At 42.1% G+C, this 21,323-nt stretch overlaps 1 protein-coding gene and 1 long non-coding RNA gene across 8 annotated transcripts in view; one reads left to right on the top strand and one right to left on the bottom strand.

Annotated features, from left to right (window-relative positions):
• The window catches only part of LOC309843581, a 44,981-nt gene extending 29,359 nt beyond the window's left edge, over nt 1-15,622 (bottom strand). The window contains exon 1 of the long non-coding RNA XR_014300226.1: nt 14,975-15,622. This is a non-coding gene — a long non-coding RNA (uncharacterized lncRNA). The remainder of the gene's footprint in view (nt 1-14,974) is intronic.
• An 86-nt stretch (nt 15,623-15,708) lies between these two features.
• Nucleotides 15,709-21,323, top strand: part of TNIK (TRAF2 and NCK interacting kinase) — a 378,322-nt gene continuing 372,707 nt past the window's right edge. For 5 of the 7 annotated variants that reach the window (XM_082688670.1, XM_082688668.1, XM_082688669.1 and 2 more), the window contains exon 1: nt 15,728-16,170. In XM_082688670.1, coding sequence (XP_082544796.1) covers nt 16,114-16,170 — 57 coding nt within the window. In that variant the 5' untranslated portion in view covers nt 15,728-16,113. Of the gene's footprint in view, nt 16,171-21,323 lie in introns of all 7 variants that reach the window. The other 2 variants (XM_082688671.1, XM_082688665.1) reach the window with 2 other exon arrangements.

Raw genomic sequence — 21,323 nt, 5'->3', positions numbered from 1 at the left:
TAGTTCTAACAGTGTTTTGGTGGAGCGCTTAGGATTTTTTAATATTACTTCTTCCAATCCAATTTGGATGCTTTTTCTTACTTTTTCTTGCAGAATTGCTCTGTACCAAGTTGAGTGGGAATGATGAAAATGTGTACTCTTCTCTTGTTCCTTATCTTAGAGGAAAAGCTTTCAACTTTTCATCACTCAGTATGATGTTGGCTGTGGGCTTGGTATATATGGCTTTCATTATGTTGAGGTATATTCTTTCTATACCAATTTGTTGAAAAAAAATTTTTTTTTAATTTATTTGACACAGAGAGAGAGAACACAAGAAGGCAGAGAAGCAGGCAGGGGGCGGGGGAGCAGGCTCCCTGCTGAGCAGAAAGCCTGATGTGGGGCTTGATTCCAGGACCTCTGAGATCATGACCAGAGCTAAAGGGGCAGAGGCTTAACCCACAGAGCCACCCAGGTGCCCTGAGAATATTTTTTTTATCATGAAAGGATGTTGTAATTTGTCAAATGCTTTTTCTGTATCTATTGAGATGATCATATGATATTTATCTTGCATTTTATAATGCAATATATCCCATTTATTGATCTGGGTATGTTGAGCCATCCTTGCATTCCAGAGATAAATCTCACTTGATTGTGGTGTCTGATACATTTAATGGACTATTGAATTTGATTTGCTCTGTATTTTGTGGACAATTTTTGCATCTATATTTATCAGATATTGGTCTGTTGTTTTGGGTTTTGTTTGTTTGTTTGTCTTTATTTGTTTTGTAGAGTCCTTATGTAGCTGGCTTCATAAAAAGGAGTTTAGGAATGTTCACTCCTCTTTAACTTTTTGAAAGAATTTAAGAGGGATTTGCATTAATTCTTTTTAAAAGTTTGATAGAATTCATCAGTAAAACCATCTTGTCCTGGACTTTTCTTTATTGGGAGGTTTTTGTATTATGACTCAATCCCCTTACTCATTATTGATCTGTTCAATGAATTTTCTATTTCTTCATGGTTCAGTTTTGGTATGTTTCCAGGCATTTCTAACCTAACTACTTCTTCCAGACTACCCAATTTGTTATATTTCCCTGTTTTTAAGTAATAAAAGAAATTTAGAATAGTTTTAGGTTTACCAAAATATTGCAAAGACAGTACAGAGTTCCTACATATCCCAGACCCAGTTTTCCCTATTTTGACATCTTACATTACTCTGATACATTTGTTGCAATTAAGGAACCAATATTGGCACAATACTATTAACTAAACTATGTGCATTATTTGAATTTTACTAGTGTAGTTCTCATATCATATTGGGGTGCATTCTATCAACATGACTTATCACTGATGATGTTAACTTTGATTACTTGTCTAAGGTAGTGTTTGTTGCTTGCTAGACTTTTCCACTGTGAGTTACTTTCCATACATTATTTCCATACACTATTCTTTGGAAAAAAGTCAATAAGCACAGTCCACACTCACCCTCCCTAAAAGCATTTTTAGCTACATACTGAAATATTTAGAGATGAAATAACATGATATTAAATATTTGTTTTAAAATATTTTAGCAGGGGTACCTGGGTGGCTCAGTCCGTTAAGCATCTGACTCTTGATTTTGGCTCAGATCATGATCTCAGTGTCCTGGGATTGAGCCCCACACTGGGCTCCCTGCTCAGTGAGGTGTCTGCTTCTCCCTCTACTCCTCCCCCCCACTTGTGCTCTCGCTTGTTCACTCTCTCTCTCTCTCAAATAAATAAAATCTTTTTAAAAAATAAAAGAAAAATTTTAACAAAGAAAGAAAACCAGAGAGGGGAGATAGATAAAATTAACTGTGGTGATATACCTATGACTACAGGAGCAGGCAATGTATATACTAGAAGACAAAGAATTTTCAACACTTTTTGGGGTCTCCTTCATTGAGAGATCACCTACAATATGTATAATGTCTAGAATATCAGCTTTAGGATCCTATTTTTTTCTTCATAAACTGGACCTGTCCCTGAATTCCTCTCACCCCTCTTATCTCTTTTGACTCTTGTGCATTTAACCTAATAAGTTTAACCTAATAAATTATGTTTATTAAATTGGATTTTGTCTCCTGTTAGTATGGACTAAATGTTTGTGTTATCCCCCTCAACTCCAAATCATATGTTAAAATGCTAACCCCCAAGGTGATAGTAGTTGAAGGTTGGGTCTTTTGGGAGGTGATTAGGTTATGAGGATGGGACTCTCATGATTACAATTTGTGCCCTTAGAAAAGATCCCAGAGGGTGCCTGGGTGGCTTAGTGGGTTGAGCCGCTGCCTTCGGGCTCAGGTCATGATCTCAGGGTCCTGGGATCGAGTCCCACATTGGGCTCTCTGCTCAGCAGGGGGCCTGCTTCCCTTCCTCTCTCTCTCTGCCTGCCTCTCTGCCTACTTGTGATCTCTGTCAAATAAATAAATAAAATCTTTTAAAAAAAAGAAAAAGAAAAAGAAAAGATCCCAGAGAACTAGTTTGCCCCTTCTGCCTTTTGAGGGACACAGTAAAAAGATAGCTGTCTATGAGGAAGCAGGGTCTCACCAGATGCTGAATCAGCCAATACCTTGGTCTTGGTCTTCCCAACCTCTAAAACTATGAGAAATAAATTCCTGTTATGTCTAAACCACCCAGTGTATGATAATTTGTTTTAGCAGCCCAAACAGACCAAGATACCTGCAAAGCATAATTTACTCCCATTATTCCTTTGGTTTAACGAAGTAAGGTTCTTGTCCATCCAAGATGTTCAATAAATATTTGGAAATGGGGGGAAAAAATCACCTGGAAAGGTATTTGTTTCAAGGTGAAAATTCCTGAACCCTGCTCCCCCAAGATTCTGGGACTCCACATGTTAATTAAGCTCTGTCTTCGTGTTTGATGTAAGTGCTTCATAGACCATTCTTTTAGAAATGCTACCTAAATTATAAAGGCAAAGACCATCTTGATGATCCCTATACTTAATACATGTTTCTGATGAATGGATATACTAATGAGTGAATGAATTTATACTCTTTGTGAATGGAAGAGAAAAATGGATCACAACTAATTTTTATTTTCAGCTTTTGACACAGTCTTAGCTGTAGGTCACTTGCTTTGCTCTCAAAATCCACTAGTCATGCAAAATCATAACAAGTATAAAAAAATGATGACTTAAAAGGATTTAAAAGGACTTGCACCAAGTTTTCTGGTTTCAGTGTGGCTAGTTCTGTCCACCTTTACCAGCTTCTTCATTACACTGACTTATTGTTTAATTTTATAACCCCACCTTTATCATGGACATTACACAAGGCGCTAGAGAAATAGAGCTGGATGAGAAAATTCCCGGTGCTCAATGGCTCCATGGTGGAAAAGAAAACCAACCACTGCACTACAGTGTTCTAAATGTACTAAGAGAGAGAACACATTTTCCAGTGTAGACTTTACAACTCACTCCGTGTAACTGCATGCACAGAGGGTGTTAAATCTCTAGAAATGCTCAGCCTCTACCTTTTGTGGCCAAGGGATCAAAACAACTACCCCATTCCTCATTTTGTTGCCTAGGGTTTGTGGCTTAAAGATCCCACTCAGACAAGTTTCTTGCCTCCAATTTCCGCTCTTCCTCCCACACTCCTGCCAGTACCAGGTATGGCAAACCTACTCATTTAGCTGGGAGCTCTCAGGCAGCCCACACATTAAGGTGAATATGATAAGTTAAATACATCAGTTATATACTTTACTGTTTCCTTAAGATAAAAAGCACAACGCAAGTAGATAGTACTTTAAATGTCTGGGGAGCAATATGGTATAGTAGAAGGAACAGAGATTCAGGACTCTAAGAGGAAACCGTACAATAAAAACACAGACTTGCTTTTTTCCTTTTTCTTTTTCCTCTTTTTTTGCACAAAGCTTTCAGTCCCCAGAGCCCTTTCCTGTATTAACTCTGTGACATTAAGCAAGTTGTAGAGTCTCTGGACCTTGGTTTCCTTATCTGTAAAATGAGAGGGTTGGACCCAGGTTATCTCTAATGTTCCTCCCAGCTTGAAAAGTCTGATAAGAGCTATTATCTACCCTATGACTTCATGTAAAGATCCAGCTGGACGACTCCTCCCCTCTCCTAGCTCTGGGTTAACCTATGGGGTTATGCCATTCAAATACAGGGACATGAAATGAAAACCTGAAAAGCTGTGTACCTTGGGACATGAGGAGCTTAGACTCTAAAACTGAAAAAGATATAGTCCTATAGAAAAGTTATATAGAAAAAGTGGAAACCAAGTGAGGGTTGCCGGGTTGGCTTAGTTAAGAGGAGTGTGCAACTGCTGATTTTGACATTTTGAGTTTGAGACCCATGTGGAGTATAGAGATTACTGAAAATAAATAAAATTTAAAGAAAAAAAGGAAGGGGCACCTGGGTGGCTCAGTGGGTTAAGCCTCTGCCTTTGGCTCAGGTTATATCTCAGGGTGCTGGGATGGAGCCCCGCAACAGGCTCTCTGCTCGGCAGGGAGCCTGCTTCCTCCTCTCTTTGCCTGCCTCTCTGCCTACTTGTGATCTGTCTCTGCCAAAGAAATAAATAAAATCTTAAAAAAAAAAAAAAAGGAAAAGAAAAAGTAGAATAGCTAGCAGGGGGCAAAGCAGCATAGGCTTTTGACATGGTCTGGACGGGTCTGATGGTCCTTTCATCATTTCTATTATAGTATGTTTGGTCACTGACCAACAATGTAAAGAATGCTTACAGTTGCAAGACACTAGATTAGGTCCTAAAAATACTGAGGGAAAAGTAAGCTGAAAATTCCATTATTTGGCTAGAATATTAATTAAAACTGCTTCAGGATTTAAAAAGATCAAACAACTTCTTAAAAAGATGATAAACAATTCAACTTTTATTTTTTTCCAATTTTTATTAAATTCATTAGTGAATATATGGTATAATAACAAAGTTTTATAATAAATATTGGAGGATTACAGCTGCTTATTAAACTTTCTATACATATTTGCTGTTAGGAATTTCCCAAAGAATAAAAACAGAAAATACTGTTTTGAAAGGCCTTGCCAAATTTTTAGTAAAAATAGTTTTCTGTTTTTGGGGAAAGTGAAATAATGGTATTTTAGATAAAGTATTGTGTTTGTCTTTGGGCTTAAATGGTGCTAGATAATTATGAAAATTGTTCTGTACCCATTTAATACAAAAGAGATGTAGTCACTTGGCATTTTTATTTCAAGGGTAAATAAGGTTAAAAAAAAAACTATCTGTCTCTCTATCAGAAACAAAAAATGAGAACTATAAAACAACTGTATTGTTTTTCTTTTTCTACTTTGGGATTTGATCTCAGGCTGGTAACTTCAGGGACCATGGTCTTCATCTTAAATCAAACTGTATAGGATGCAGTAAATTAAACTTCGGACTCCTAAATACTTTGAGGTCCAACTTGGAAAGGGAAGGAAGTAAGAGTGAGAGGAAAATCAATTGCAAAAAAAAAAAAATAACAAACGCTACCAATGAACAGAAATGGAGTCTGTGTGGCTGAAACCAGTGGTAATGTACAGTGAAGATGATGAGAAAGCTAGAAGAATTGGGTTTATAATTGTGCAAAAGGAAATTAGAATTTTATTTTCTAAGGAAGAGCTGTTTAAGATGATGATAAATTTCTGGTTGGGTGCCTGGAAGTAAGTTTAGTGTGATGAGAGACAAATTTTCTTGAAGAAACTCCAAGAATTGTGAATTATGTATTTAGATAAATCTGTGGCATGAATACTGAAAGCTCCCAATGAGGTGGTCTGAGTGTGTGGTATCTATGATTGCTGCCTTTGGAAAGTGTCAAAGTTTACCTTGTGGCCACATCAAATTTTGTCCATTTCCTATGGCAGATTTGGAAAGCATGTGTATTCTTAGTTTACTGTGCTTGTTTTGCTTTGCTTTCACCTACTCTGAGAGCTTCTGTCTTTTAATAAGGAAACTTAAATATTTACACTTAGTCTGATATGTTTGTGATTATGCCTGCTAAATTATTCTTTGGTTGCAAAGCAACAGCAGAAACCAACTCTGGTTAACATGAACAAAAGGCAAAGATATTGACTACAGAAAACTATTAGTAAGGCTGGAAGCATGCAGTAGGTCTTAGTTTCCAAAAATTCTGCAACAACTTCTATCTCACATGCCTTTCTTTAATGTGACTTGGACACTCCTTACATCAAAAGATGGGAAATATGTGTCTTCCCCTTGAATTTTGGTAGATTTGTGACAATGGCAGAATTAAAATCACATGACTTCTGAGGCTAGATCATAAAAGGTGATACAACTTTTATCTGGTTCTCATGGGATGCTTGTTCTTAAAATTCAGCCACCATGCCAAGAAGACCCAACACCCCACGGAAAGACTAACCTGGAGAGGAACCAAAATTTCCAGCCATCAGCTTTGGCTGAACACTCAGCAGGTAGCCAGCACCAAACTTACTACGTGAGTGAGTGAGTCATTGTGAAAGCAGGTCCTCCAGCCCTAGCTGATGGTCTTTGAAGCACACGAGCCTTTCCCATCAAACCCTGCCCAGATTACAGATTTGTGAGCTAAAGAGATTAATTGCTGTTTTATTCATTAAGTTTTTGGGTGACTTGTTGCACAGCAATAGATAACTAGCACAGAAAACTAAGCTTAAAAATGGGCAGGAAGCAAGGCAATTTCTGAGAAATAGGAAGGAGAAATGTTCTCTGGTTAATATCTATGGGTAGGATACCACATATGGAAGGAATGACCACTAATCATTTTCATTCTTCCCATTCTTCCTAACTTCTAGGATTCTGTGCAGGGGAATTAGTTCTGATTTCAGATTCTCACTCACACTTTGGGCAGAAAACCTAAGAAATAGCCCCAGTAAAATTAACACAAACATAGTGGCTTTAAGCAACACAAATTTATTATCTGACAGTCTGCAGGTCAGAAACCCAAAATAGATCTCACAGGGCTAAAATTAAGGTGTCAGCAAGGGCTGTACCTCTTTCTGGAGGCTTTAGGGGAGAATTTTTTTTCCCTTTACAGCATATACAGATGTCTGCATTCCTTGGCTTTTGGCACCTTCCTTCAAAGGCAGTAATGTTGCATTTTTCTTTGCTTTTCTTCTACAGCACATCTTCCTCTATGACTCCTTTTCTGCCTCCTTTTACTGTTAGGCAACCTTGTTATTACAGTGGACTTATCTTGATCATTTAGAATAATCTTCTCATTTAAATTCCTTAACTTAATCACATCTGCAAAGTTCCTCTTGCCTTCAAAGATAACATATTTGTAGGTTCTGGGGACTGGAACACAGACATCTTTTTTTTTTTTTTTTTTTTTTTTAAATATTTTATTTATTTATTTGACAGAGAGAAATCACAAGTAGATGGAGAGGCAGGCAGAGAGAGAGAGGGAAGCAGGCTCCCTGCTGAGCAGAGAACCCAATGCGGGACTTGATCCCAGGACCCTGAGATCATGACCTGAGCCGAAGGCAGTGGCTTAACCCACTGAGCCACCCAGGCGCCCACACAGACATCTTTGTGGGGCTATCAGTTTACCTAACATAGTATACAAAATAAGAATGGATACTGAGTAGGCCTGCCACTCTGAAAACACACCCTTTACACTAGTCAATCTCAATGGTTTATATTTTCTTCTTCATTTTATTAAATTTATCAAACTGTCCTTTTCCCCCTTTTGTCCCCCACTTAACTAGCTTGTAACTTAAATATCTGATTTATTGGCTTTTTAAAAAAATATTTTATTTATTTGTTTGAGAGAGAGAGAGAAAAAGTGAGCATGAGCTGGGGGTGAGGGGAGGAGCAGAGGAAGAGAGAGAGGCAGAACCCCCACTGAACAGAGAGCCTGATGTGGGACTTGATCCCAGGACCCTGAGATCATGACCCGAGCCAAAGCCAGACACTTAACTGACTGAGCCACCCAGGCACCTCTTAAAAATCGAATTTATATTTGCCTATGTGGTGACCCTTATATTTATTATGCATAATTGTCTTACATTTTTCTGTGTGTATTTAGAGATTGTACATAACTACATCTCCAGAAAAGATAAAAATCTTCTCGTGGTTCTCTCTCTCTCCCTTCCTTTTCCCCTCAAGATAAGATAATTTTAGTTATAGGTGATCATTATTTCATTTTTACTTTATGAATCAGCAAAGGGAATTTTTTAAATTTTCTGTAACAAGAAGTGTTTGGTTACAAATAACAGAATACCCAACTAAAGGTGGCTTAAATAAATTGAGACTTATTATGTCACATAAGAAGAAGGTCAGACATCTTGTTCCTGGATTAGTTAACTTAGTGACTAATTTAATGATGTCATTAAGGATCTAGATACCAATCATCTTTTGCTTTCATTCCCAAGCTCATCCTGACATGGCAGGAAGATGGCTGCTAAAGCTCTAGCAATTATATCCACACACACCCATATCTAAAGACAATGTATTTGTTACCTATTACTGTGTAACAAATCAAGTGGCTTAAAAGAACAGTGAAATTTATCATTGTTCATGGTTTCTGTGGGTCAGGGATTTGCAAGCAGCTTGAATGAACTGTTGTAGCTCAGGGCCTCTCAGGAAATGGCGGTCAGAGCCAGCTGAAACTGAAGTCGTCTGAGGGCTCGGTTGGGCTGGAACATCCATCTCAAGGCAGCTCACTCCAAAGCTTAAGTTGCATACACTGTCCACAGAATGTGGTGACTGGCACCCCTACAGCAGTGGCTGTCGACTGGGGATGATCTTGCCTGCCAGGGGACATCTAGCAATGTCTGGACATATTTTGGGCTGTCATAACTGGGAAGGCAGTTAGTGGGTAGGAATGCTGTTAACCATCCTATACTGTCCAGGGTAGCCCCCTACAATAAGAGTTATCAGACCCAAAGTGTCAATAGTGTTGACGTGAAGAACCCTGGTGTTTGAGCTGTGAACCAAGAGAACAAAACAAAAGCTGAAATGCCTCTTATTACCCACCTTTGGTAGTCTTCTGTATTCTGTGTTAGAGGGCCCTACACAAGGGTGTAAATACCAGGAGGTGAGGCTTGTTGGAAGCCATCTTGGAGAACGGTTACCACAGGCACAAAGCTGTTCCTGGCCTTTTCCTATTCTCTTTGGTTCCTTTTCTTTTTTCAATTTTCAAAGAGGAAAATAATTTTTATAACCCCCACCAGACTTCTCTTCACTTCCCTTAAGTCAGTGTTGAAAGATATGTCTGTGCCCAAGGCAATCATTAGGGCAAGAAATAGAAAATTATATGATGATTTTAGACCAGTTAATACTGTCTCCCTCTGGTACTAAGGAGAGCTCATATTCTTTTTTTTTTTTTTTTCTTTTAAAGATTTATTTATTTATTTGACAGACAGAGATCACAAAAAGGCAGAGAGAGAGAGAGAGCAGGCTCCCCACTGAGCAGAAAGCTAATGCAGGGCTCGATCCCAGGACCCCAAGATCACGACCCAAGCCTAAGGCAGAGACTCAATCCATTGAGCCACCCAGCAGCCCCGAGCTCATATTCTTTAAATACATGGAGGGTAAATTCTCAAACTCGGAGTTTTGCTAGTGAGGAAGAAAGAGAATGATTTTGTATGAGTCATACATAGGGTTTGCTGTCTTTGCTTCCCATTATCCTTTGCATCATATATTTTGCTTTTGGATTCACTTTTCTCTTTGGTGAAATACATTTTCCAATAATAATTTAAGAAATAACCAACCAGGGTGCCTGGGTGGCTGAGTCAGTTGAGCATCTGCCTTCTGCTCAAGTTGTAATCCCAGGGTCCTGGGATCGATCGAGTCCAGCACTGGGCTTCCTGCTCAGTGAGGAGCCTGCTTCTCCCCCTCTCTCTGCCTGCCGCTCTGCCTACTTGTAATCTTTCTCTCTCTGTCAAATAAATAAATAAAATCTAAAAAAAAAAAAACAAACCCAACCATTTAAATCCCTCAGTCTCTGAAAATATGTGATTATTTTGTACTTTCTCAAATGCTAATTTAGTTGGGTAAAGACTTCTACATTAGAATACTTTGTCCCATTATCCCATATGTTAGAATGATTTGTCTCAGCATCCATTGTTGGTGATGAAAAATAGGTGAGCTGGTTAGAATTTCCTTATCCTTGATGTTCTCAAATTCCATCATGATGTGTTCAAGTGTGGTATTTTTTTACTTATGTACTGAATGGGAGCTTTTAGCCTGAAGATAAATTTTCTTTTCTTTTCTTTTTTTAAAGAATTTATTTATTTGGGCGCCTGGGTGGCTCAGTGGGTTAAGCCGCTGCCTTCATGATCTCAGGGTCCTGGGATAGAGTCTCACATCAGGCTCTCTGCTCAGCAGGGGGCCTGCTTCCCTTCCTCTCTCTCTGCCTGCCTCTCTGCCTACTTGAGATCTCTCTCTGTCAAATAAATAAATAAAATCTTAAAAAAAAAAGAATTTATTTATTTTTTGAGGGGGGGGGGAGGGAGAACACATCAGAAGAGTGAGAGGGAGAAGCAGACTCCCCGCAGAGCAGAGAGCCCAACGCAGGACTCAGTTCCAGGACCCTGCGACCATGACCTGAGCTGAAGGGAGATGCTAAACTGACTAAGCCGCCCGGGTGCCCTGAAGATACATTTTCTATTATCTCTTTGAGTATTCTCTTCTACCCATTCTGTAGATGGCTATCAGATGAATGTTGGAACTTTGATTTATTCTCCATATTACTTAAATTTTTGCTCGTTGCTTTATCTATCCTTTCTTCTGCAATTTGGGATAAAACTGGACCCAATCTTCTAGATTACTAATTCACCCTTCAGTTCAGCTTGAATCAGCATAGCATGGTGATTAAAAGCCTGAGTTCAAATCCTGGTTCAGCCATTTATTACAGTGTTGCTTTGAGTAAGTTAATTAAACTTTCAAGTCTTCAGTTTACTCATATGTAAAATGAGTATGCTAATATTATTGCCTACTTTGGAAGATTATAAAGATTAAATATGTTATGCATGAATGCTTAGAGGAGTATCTGCAGCATAGTATCACTTACTATTGTTCAATCTATACATTCATTTTATTTGATTTGATTTGAAGATTTTTTTATTTATTAGAGAGAGAGCATGCACATGGGTGGGGGGAGGGGCAGAGGGAGAGGGAGAAGAAGACTCCCCATGGAACAAGAAGCCCATCATGAGACTCAATCCCAGGACCCCCAGATCATGATCTGAGCCAAAAGCAGAGGCTCAACTGACTGAGCCGCCCAGGTGCCCATATATATTCATTTTAAAAATTTCAATAAATATATTCATTATTCATCTAACTGGGTTTTTTTCATAATAGCTTGGTTGTTTTATGAATGTAAGATCCTGTATTATTTTTTCAAGGATAAAAAAATATTTATGTTATAAAACTTCTTTTTGCTCTATGAACAATAACTTTGGGATTCAGTCGGTTTGTTGATTGCAGTGGGTTCCTCTCTTTCATAGTAATAGCTTTTTAGGAACAGTTGGTGGGTTGTTTGAAAAATCTCATTTGCCTATCTTTGGTGCTGACTCAAAGACTTTATTTATTTGTTTATTTACTGGAGATAGATAGGTAGAGAGAGAGAGAGAGAGACCTTGAAAATGATAGGGGCGGTCAGATGCTTAACCGCCTGAGCCACCCAGGAATCCTTGTGGTGCTCATTCTAATTCTGGGTGTTTGCTTTGCTGACTGTGGTGGGAAGGGGAGAAGCACACAATATCCTGCATGGCAAGGGATGCGGGTAGTTTACCTTCTGTGGGCATGTGTGTGCATGCACGTGTGTGTGTCTGTGTATGTGGTCTCCTTTCTCCTCACCACTGGTCAGCAGTCCCTTGGGATGATACCCTGTCTCCTTGACCCAGGCACCCCTACTTACAAAGAGCATCTGTCTGGGTTGGGGGTGGACATGTCCACCTGCTGATTCTCATTATCCTGCTTGATTTTTGTCCTATACTTTGTCATCATCTAACATAATCTTAGTTATGGATCATTTATTTACAATTTGATTATTTGCCTCCATGAAAGCAAATCTCCAGGACCTAGTATGGGGTCTTGCATAGAGTAAATGATTTATGTCTTTATAGAATGAATGGGTTAATAGCATTCTTTAGTTGCTTGCTATGATGAAAGTGCCTCTCTTTGTAGCTATTGCCTCTTACCTTGAAGCCTCTCCAGCTCTTGCCCTGGTCCTACCCTGTACAGTTTTGGTTTACAGATCTACTGGCAATCAAATCCTATCTCCTTTATGTAATCCAGGAAGACCTCTGAATTGCTGGACCACTGATGCTCCCTTTTTTGTCTTCCATAACTCTAATTTTTAAAAATCTATTTCCTGTTATATCTAGGGATTTGTGGGGATAGAAGACATATAGAGTGTGCTTTTAGAAGCTCGACAAACTGTGTTACTGATTTCCAGTGCTTATTTTAGTTGAAGCATGGATATGATATTAAATTACATTGAATCTAATAGAGGGACCCTAACCCCCTTTGGTATTTGCTCTCTTTTTAAAAAGATTTTATTTATTTATTTGACAGACATAGATCGTAAGTAGGCAGAAAGGCAGGCAGAGAGAGAGAGATACACAGGCTCCCAGCTGAGCAGAGAGCTTGAGCGGGGCTCAATCCCAGGACTCTGAGACCATGACCTGAGCTGAAGGCAATGGCCTAACACATTGAGTCACCCAGGCGCTCTGGTATTCTCTTTTATAAATTTTTTTTAAAATATAAAAATATTTCAAATATGCAGAAAGATACAGAGAACAATATAATAAATACTAATCATCCAGATTTCACAATTCCAAACATTTAGTAATATTTGCTTAAGATCTTTCTTTTTTTTTACTAAATTAGATACCATTGTTGGAGCCTCCTCCATCCTTCTCATTCCATTCCTCTTCCAGCCTTCTCACTATCCTGAAGTTGATTGTGTCCCTCCTGCCTGTGTCCATGTATTATATGTTTCTAGGCATAAACATAATATTGTACTGTTTTACGGGATTTCAAATTGCAAATAAATGATACAAATTCTTTTAATTCTTCAGATTACCCCAAGAGAAAAATCTCACTTTGTTCAAATTTTGAGTGCCTTTTCTGGCATTGCTAATTTTTCTTTTAAGAAAGGAATAGCAGGCTTCAGGCTAGAAGCCTGGAGCAGGCAGCCATAAGCAGAATTAAATAATATTGCTTTATTTCCCATTATATTTATTTCGATGGTTCCTTCTATTTTTTAGCAAGTGTTGGTACCTTTCCAGTTACAGTAGTGATTTCTTTATTTGTATATTTATTTGAGAGAAAGGGTACATCCATGCCAGTGGATGTGGAGGGGGCAAAAAGACAAAAGGAGAGGAAGAGAAAATCTTGAGTAGGCTCTACACCCAGCGCTGAGCTCATTGTGGGGTTCATCTCATTGCTCTCAGATCATGACCTGAACCGAAATCAAGAGTCAGATGCCCCCAAACGACTGAGCCACCCAGGCACCCCTGTTTCCTTTTAAATTAAATGAGAAAAAAAGAAAAGAGTTGCTTGAAAGAAAAAAAAATATCAAGTAGATAATAGTATGGGAGGTACACAGACATGACAAAAAATTAGAGGAGTTTGTATTGAAATGGCTGAAATTTGATACACACTTGACCTCAAGGATAACGTTCAAGTTCCTTAATGAGACAGGAGAAGCTGACCTTTGCTTCCTTTCTCAGTCTAGTTACCACTATTACCTCACCTCCAGCACAAACAGCTTGGAGTTTGCTCCTTCTGTTCCTAGCTGAAGGGGCCCTGACTATGGTAATCTCTCCTTTTATGGTATTTCCTGCACCCATCACCAACCCCCACCTCCATTTGACTCAGTTCATCCAGTCAGCCTCTATTGAAGCCCTCCCCCACTTAGTACCCATTACTGTACTGAACATACAGTCTTCCAATTCTAAATCCAAGGGTAGAATTTAGTTCCAGTATCATAGCATCATCCTGGCCTGAGCAGCTGCTCAAGATGGGAAGAAAGGATGTTTCAGATAAAACCTGTCATATAAGATGAAGATTGTCCTTGGGAAAAAAAAAATATTTATCTCATTTCTCATACGTTTGAAGTTTTAAAACTAGTTATGTTCATAGATCTAACTACCTGATCTTAATGATTTCTTTCAACACTGAGAGAATACATTACTTTGTCATCTAGATTAAGGGTAAAAAAGGGAAAAATAAGGACCATGATGGGAAGTACCATGATGGGAAATGACAGGTTTTTTATGTCATTTCAACATCACTCGGTGGCTTCTTGCTCCTTACTTAAGCTGGATGATTTCATTAGAAAATGAGAGATCAAATCGAGCATTCTGAACATAACGCATTTAAACGTTTGACATTTTAAGGGCAAAAGCTCCTAAATAACTGTGTGGCCATTGAGATGTTGGAACAATTTTCCAGTTTCATGTTCCCCAGTGCATATAAATAGTTCAATAATACTAACAACAACAACAAAACACAGCGCATAGCGAATGCTGTTTAAAAGTGTTCCATGTGTGCAGTCATGGTGAACTAACTGCACTGACTTCCGTTCATTCATTCAAAAGTCTTATTTTGAAACCGATATTCACACCACAGGATTCCAAAGCCCTCGCTGCACTTGGCCAGATGTAAATTGTCATCTTAACAGAGGTGCAGACAATGCTTTCAAAACTACTGCTGTATTTGGGGGAAAAGTTGAATTTTAGCATTTCTCCCTATGTATTTCTCGTGGCCAAAGGAGAGGGGAAGGGCTGTGCGGGGGGCTGGGGGAAGTGACTTCATACTTTTGATTACGGAATGTCATGTTTACCACTGTAAACGTTCAGCCTTTAAGAGAGAAAGCGGGTTGGAGGGAGATCGCTCTCACGCCCTCCGTTTTGTATGTTACATCTTACCCACCAGCCAAACTTTCTCCATCAGTCTGAGTAGGTCAGCGGCGGAAATGCTGCCTGAAAGGGAAACGCAGGGTCGGGAGGCGGCGTGTGCTGCCTTACCCGGTGTTGCCGTGGGAGTTACCTGAAGCACTCAAGCTCTTGCACCCAGAGAAAAAGCTTCTCGTTTCAATTCGGTCGTTTCCGTGGGGAATTGCAGTACGGGCAGGTCCTGGGTGTGGCGATGCCAACCGGGAACTCAGATCTCCGTCTTCCCGCTTCTGGCAAACCTTCCCAGCCCCCGACCGGCAAGCGACCCGCCCGCGACACCCGCCTTCCGGGATCCCGGGGGTCGCTGGCCGACGGACCCTGCCGCCGAAGCAAACCTCTGGAGTGCAGAGTGCGCTTCTCCCCCATTCGTTCCGCGCCTGGAGGCGGATCCCCTTCCCTGCACATAAGTCCTTATATGCACCGGTTGCACCAGCCCGTCTTACTCCAGCCCCACAAATAATTAATGGGGGAGGGAGGCCCGTCGCTCTTTTTCCCCCCTCTGAATTTGTTCAGCGCTAGAGCAGCGAAACCTTCCGAAAAACCCCCTGATGCGATTGAGAGCCATTGTGCTGCAGTGCACGAATTGGACACACAAAAATAAAGCCCCTTTGCCCCTACGATAAGCGGGCCAGGGTTCAGGAACAGCTTTTCACATCCAACCAGATTAGCCTGCAAAAGCCTGGGCAGAAAGGGTGCGTGCCCCTCCCCCACCCAGGCTGGTGCAGAGGGACCGGGTCAGGAAGCGCGGCCTCTCCCCAGTTGGAGACCACGCCTCCTCCGCCTCCCCCCCCCCCCGTCTTTACTCCTCCCAGGAAGCGGTGATAGACAGTTCTCCACCCCCACTCCTACCCCCCTCCCAGCAGAGTGGAGGAGTTGATGTGTCTCATTATAACAGCCAATGCAGCCGCCATCCACGCACAAGCAAAGAAGCATGTCCCATTTAAATACACCCACGCAGCCCCAGCGCCCTTAGCAGAGCAGGACGCGCAGCCCACACGCACCGCGGCTCCGGGCTTGGAGATCCGCGCAGGTTGGGCTCCCGGACCCGGCCGACCGAAGAAGAGCGGAGGATAGGGATCGGGTGCTGTGGGGCCGGGGTGGGCGGGGGAGGCTGGGCCCCGGGCCTCTGGCGCGACACCCGCATGAGGACGCGAGTGAAATAGACCAAGGTGGAATTTCCAAGGGAGAAGCTTCAGGGTGGTTTTGGACCATTTCTCCCGCGAAGAAGTAGACATGGCGAGCGACTCCCCGGCTCGCAGCCTGGATGAAATCGATCTCTCGGCTCTGAGGGTGAGCAGAACACGTTTTCTGATTTCTTTCCAGTGGTTTGGGTCGGGGTTGATGGGCTCGGGGGGTAAACTGGGGCCGGCATCGGTGGGCAGAGGCGAATGCGACGTGGAGGGAACCTGGCTTCTCGTTCTGATTCGGGGTCTGCTGAGGTGCTCTTGGCTAAGCCTCCACGCAGGGGCTGTGCGGTACGTGTCCTCCTTCGGTTGTGGCCAAGGCTCCCCCGAGAACCAGTGGAGCTAATGCCAGTCTCGTCCTAGACCGGTGTAATAGCCGTAAAAATGAAATGCAATGCTCGTGGTGTGTGTGTGTGTGTGTGTGTGTGTGTGTGTGTGTGTGAGCGCGCGCGTGGTATGCACACACGCCCCGGACGGTCACCTCGTGCCAAGGCGCGAGACCCCACCGTCCCTTTTTGCAAAAAGAATAACGGCAGCGTGCATAAAGGCACTGGCCACTCACTTTTTCCAGCTACCTGCAGGATGACATTGTGAGCCCGACTGTCCCCACGAAGCCGAAGCTGCCGCTCCAAGGGGACAGCTATTGCAATGCTGGTCTTGTAGATGGCAACTGCCTCCTCTACCCCCTTTCCGCCTTCCGCGCCGCGACTCCCTCTCAGCACTCTCTTCTGTGCTAGTCTGCCACTCACCTTTATTTATGGTTTAACTTAGCCCTGCCTGTGCTTTCTGACTTGGTGCCTCTGACATTTCAGTTTTATGGCTGAACTTAAGCAGGTGAAAGGAGGTGTTCTCAGATTTTCCCCAGTCAGACCGGAACTCCCGCGTGTGTGTATGTGTGTGTGTGTGTGTGTGTGTGTGTGTTCGTGTTCGCTCTGTGTCTGTGGTCAGTCCTTTGTAGAGAGCATCTACTTCCCTCCAGCCCCGCGGGTTTGCGTTTACCTTCACGTGAATTGCCTCAGACGCCTTTTCATTGTATTGACTAAGACATCACTGCTATAGAATCCATTTTGCTGTTGTTTTGAGATCAGAATCCCAGGAATCCCAGTGTAGCCTCGACGACTCCCCACCCCCACCGTCGACTCCCAGCACACTCTTTCGGGGAAGGGGGCAGAGCTTTCTTGCCATTTTAATTAGATGCTGCCTGCCGAAAAGGGGGTGAGGGGTGGGGAAGGCGGCAGCAGCGTTGGGAGGGAGGGGGCGCTGAGAAGAATTGGATGCCAATTTAAGGATAGCTTCTTCCTCTCCTGAGCCAAGAATAAAAAAAAAAAAAAAAAACAACCACATATATATACTTGAAGCATGGGGGGCTGTTGAGACCGAATCGATGGTGTCTGTCCATACAGACACCCAGGATGGGTGAAGCTGGGAAGTTCACACGCCCTCCTGAGGCATACATTGTTAGACCCGTGCTAAATCTTGGGATAATAGACCTGAATCTTCATTACTTCTCCTGACACTGCCTCATTCTCCACGGTTATTTTAAAGAGCTACCTTTACAGTCAAAGTGGTACTTTTTCTTTAGTCTCATTAATCCTTTCTCTCTACACAGCCCCTTTTTAACTTCCCCCTCCTCTTTTTTATCCAAGAGGTGAGGTTTCTGCAAGGCAGTCCAGGGGTTGAGAAGGAACACAGATGCCATTTGAAATGGCTTTTTGATCGTTGGGCAGCAAAAGCTCATTCATGTGATATTACAGTAAGCTGTCTATTTCCCTGGTGCAGAAATGCCACATTCAGAACCCACTGCCCCCTGGGCAGCTGGGCGTGGGGGTCGGTAACAGGGTGGGTGCTTTGGCTAAGACTGTGGTTTCCGGCTTTACAGACTGTGTGTGTTCATCTGCCCTACTTTCTGCGCTGGGAGTTGCTGCCAGCGGGTTAATCAGGTGGATGGATGGCCCAGACTACAGGGTAGAGGAGAGTGGCAAAGCCCGGTAGGGGGTGGGGTGGGGGGGTAGGGGGAAAGAGTCTGAACAATGCGCAAGGCTTGTGGTTTTCCTGAGCTAGAATCTCGTCATTGCTCCTCTAATGGAAAGCGCTCTGATTTTTTATTTGGGCTTGGTCAGAGGTGTCCCTTGTGGGCTTTTTCCTGGGGAAGGTATCCTGAGATATGGAGCACAGAGCCTGCAGGCTCGTGAGCAACCACGAGTGCTCACCGGCCTGCCTGGAGTGTGATTCACACACAGGAGGCCTGTGCTCCAGAGATCCGTATTTTGAAAAGATATCTTTGCAGGCTTCACTGAAATCGCTCTTTGTGGCCTGGGCTTAGTGCTTTGCCTCTGTATTTCTGCCTGCAGGAGGTGTGTAAAGAGGGAGGGCCAAGGCTGGCTCTGGAGATGGGAACTGCTGGCTGGAAGACTTAAATGCAGATGTAGTGACAAATACCTCCTGGACGTTGGGGGGGTATGGCCAGTCTTGTAGGGGGTGAGGTGTGCAGGTTGGCCCTTAAGTCCACAGGCCATCTAGGTGATCTCCACAAACCAGAGGGCAGGTAATGTCTGTCTTCCCAAATTAGGAGAGGTGGGTTTATCTAGACGAGAGGTCTCATTTGTTCATAACCCCTCAGAAAAGCCTGCCTGCTGAGAACCTGGCAGGGAAAGCCTGACCCCTGAAATGCAGCCAAGGTCAGTGGCATCTAGGAGAATTTGCTGCAGCCTTAACCAGTCCCTTGCTGTTTCCGTGGTTCTTTAATGTACACAATCAATGCTCTTTTTGTAAACCCTGAGCTCAGTGCATTAAAAGCAGATCCTGTCTGGAGAGGCCTTTATCCTTCTCACTTTGGGGGCTTATTGTTCTCAGCCAGTGATCCCAGACTGGACCCAGTCTAAATTTTCCCCAAATAGCAACAATGCATAATTTAAACCAGAGCAACCGGTGACAGCACTGATCATTTAAATTATGCAAGATTTGGATGGTTTTAGAAAGTAAGATAAAACAGCATCCTCTTCGGTTAGCAAAGAGATGATCTGAATCCATTTTTATTATTCCCAATTTTTAGAGCTCTGGAGATAAACTAAGTGTTGGAGGAAGGGGATGACTTCATAGACTCCGAGCTGGAAGAGAATTGGAGAACCCTTAGCCACTCCTTTCATTTAATACTAAGCTGAAGCCAGAGAGGTGTAGTTGTTGTCCAAGGTCACACAGCTCTGTCTGCCCTGGGGTGGGGGTGAGAGAGGTAAAAAGGGTGGTTTGGGGAGAAAAATCTAGGTTTCCTGACTTCTCACTCAGGGCTCTTTTCTCTAAGGCACACTGTCTGTGGCTGAATCAGAAATCAATAATACATTTTCTGCCTGAGCACAAAAAAATGGTAGAGAGGAATTATTTCACCAGAGTCATGGAATTGTATTTATCGAGACTAGAGAAACTGCTTCATGCAGGTAAGCTCCTAACACATAAAACTGTGGAGCAGTAAGGTACCTTTGGAATTCATCTTGTTCCAGCCTCCCCCACCCCAATTCTTCCCCTGCTGGCAAATGACGGTCTGAATCATCTAGGACAGATGGTTGTCCTGCATAGTACTCTCTCTCAGTTACCCATCTCCAGCTGAATTGGATCCATGGGGTCAGTCTGGACATGACATTATTCAGATGTCTCTGCATGTGAGGTTTATAGAGCCTATGGATGTTTTGCATAATCTATGTGGATACTCATATATAGTGTTATGGTTATAAACTACCCGTGTGGGTGTATGAAATGTGTGTATACAGACATAGGCTACGGAAAACAATCTACTCATTCAAACTCAAGGCTTGAGTCATTCTCCCTTCAAGACATCACAGTATTAAAAGAAATGAAATTTGCCACCGGTTTGCTTTATTACATATGAGGTGAGATCAGCCCAGAAAGCTTTTTGGGGATTGGCATATATGAGTCTGAGCACCTTGGCTGTCCTTAGTTTGGCCCACGGAGGCAGGCATTCAAGGCCAAGATTGGCTGCTGCTGACTTCATGCTCTAAGTTTCTGCCAGGACTCGCACTCACTTTTCTGTGTGAACAGAATTAGATGACCTCCGCTTGTCTTTCCCCTGCCCCTCACTGCCTTCTAGGCCCAGCTATTTCTTTGTCCCTTAAGACCTAGATTTAAGAACTGACCTCATCTGGAAGACTTGCACACATCTTTCCTGCCACACTTTGTGTCCTGGTGTTATAAATGGTATGGGGATTATTTTCTGCCTACTTAATGAACTCTGGCCTCATGAGGCCGGAGGTTAGGTCTTGCTCGTCTTGGAGTGTGTAATTGCAGTTAGTTGCATAAGCAGATAAATGCACAAATTAGTGAGTAAGTGAATGGCGTGGACTGAGCACTGGGCTCTGTGTCCGTGTCATAGTAGTTCCATGACTCCGGGTAAGTCCTGTAACCATAATTCATTTAAAAATGGGAATGATCTCAACCGCTTGCTTCCTCATATGCTGGCTTCAACAATCAAAGTGTTTACGGCAATGCTGTGAAAGCCGTAAAGCACTACACAAATATACTATTCCATGATTAAATTGAATTTTATGGGAATCTTGATTCTACCATTTGATGCCAGTGATTCCACTTAATTGAAAATGATCCTGAGAAAAAGATATCAGAAGGTCTGGCATCTTTCTAATAGCACCTTTTTTCTTTTTATGTGTCAAGATGACCTTGTATGTTTCTTTGTGGGCCTGGGTTGACCTTTGCCCCAGGGTCAGCATTCATTACTTTTTTTTTTTTAAGATTTTATTTTTAAGTAATCTCTACACCCAACATGGAGCTGAAACTCACAACCCCGAGATCAAGAGTCGCATGCTCTAATGACTGAGCCAGCCAGGCGCCCCTAGTGTATTTCTAAACCGGTGTCAGGTATCAGCATTATTCATTAAAACTTTCTTCTTTTTTTCTTCTCTTTCTCTCTCTCTCTTTTTAAACTTTTCCCCCTCTTTATGGATTATCATAATTTGAGTAAAACAACATTTATTATGCCTGTGCCTTTTCAAAGTTTGTGTTTTGGGGAGGAGAGTGGGCACCTGAAATGATAGAATATTTGTCTTGTATTTAAAGCCTTCGGGTCAGAGGTCTCACGGGGTTAAGAAATCTTAAAACATTAATACCTTATCCCAGAGCACTTAATTAAATTTGGTCTTAAATGAGAATTTAGTGAAGTTGCAAGAACTCTAAGATGACAGTATCTTAAAATAATATCAGTCTTTTTAAAATTAGGTACATTTTTTGTTTTTTCGA

Source organism: Mustela nivalis, assembly GCF_964662115.1.
Source record: "Mustela nivalis genome assembly, chromosome: 1".
In the NCBI taxonomy this organism is placed as follows: domain Eukaryota; kingdom Metazoa; phylum Chordata; class Mammalia; order Carnivora; family Mustelidae; genus Mustela; species Mustela nivalis.
Note: the sequence above shows the minus strand (reverse complement) of the source record. Positions and strands in the feature narration are given on the sequence as shown.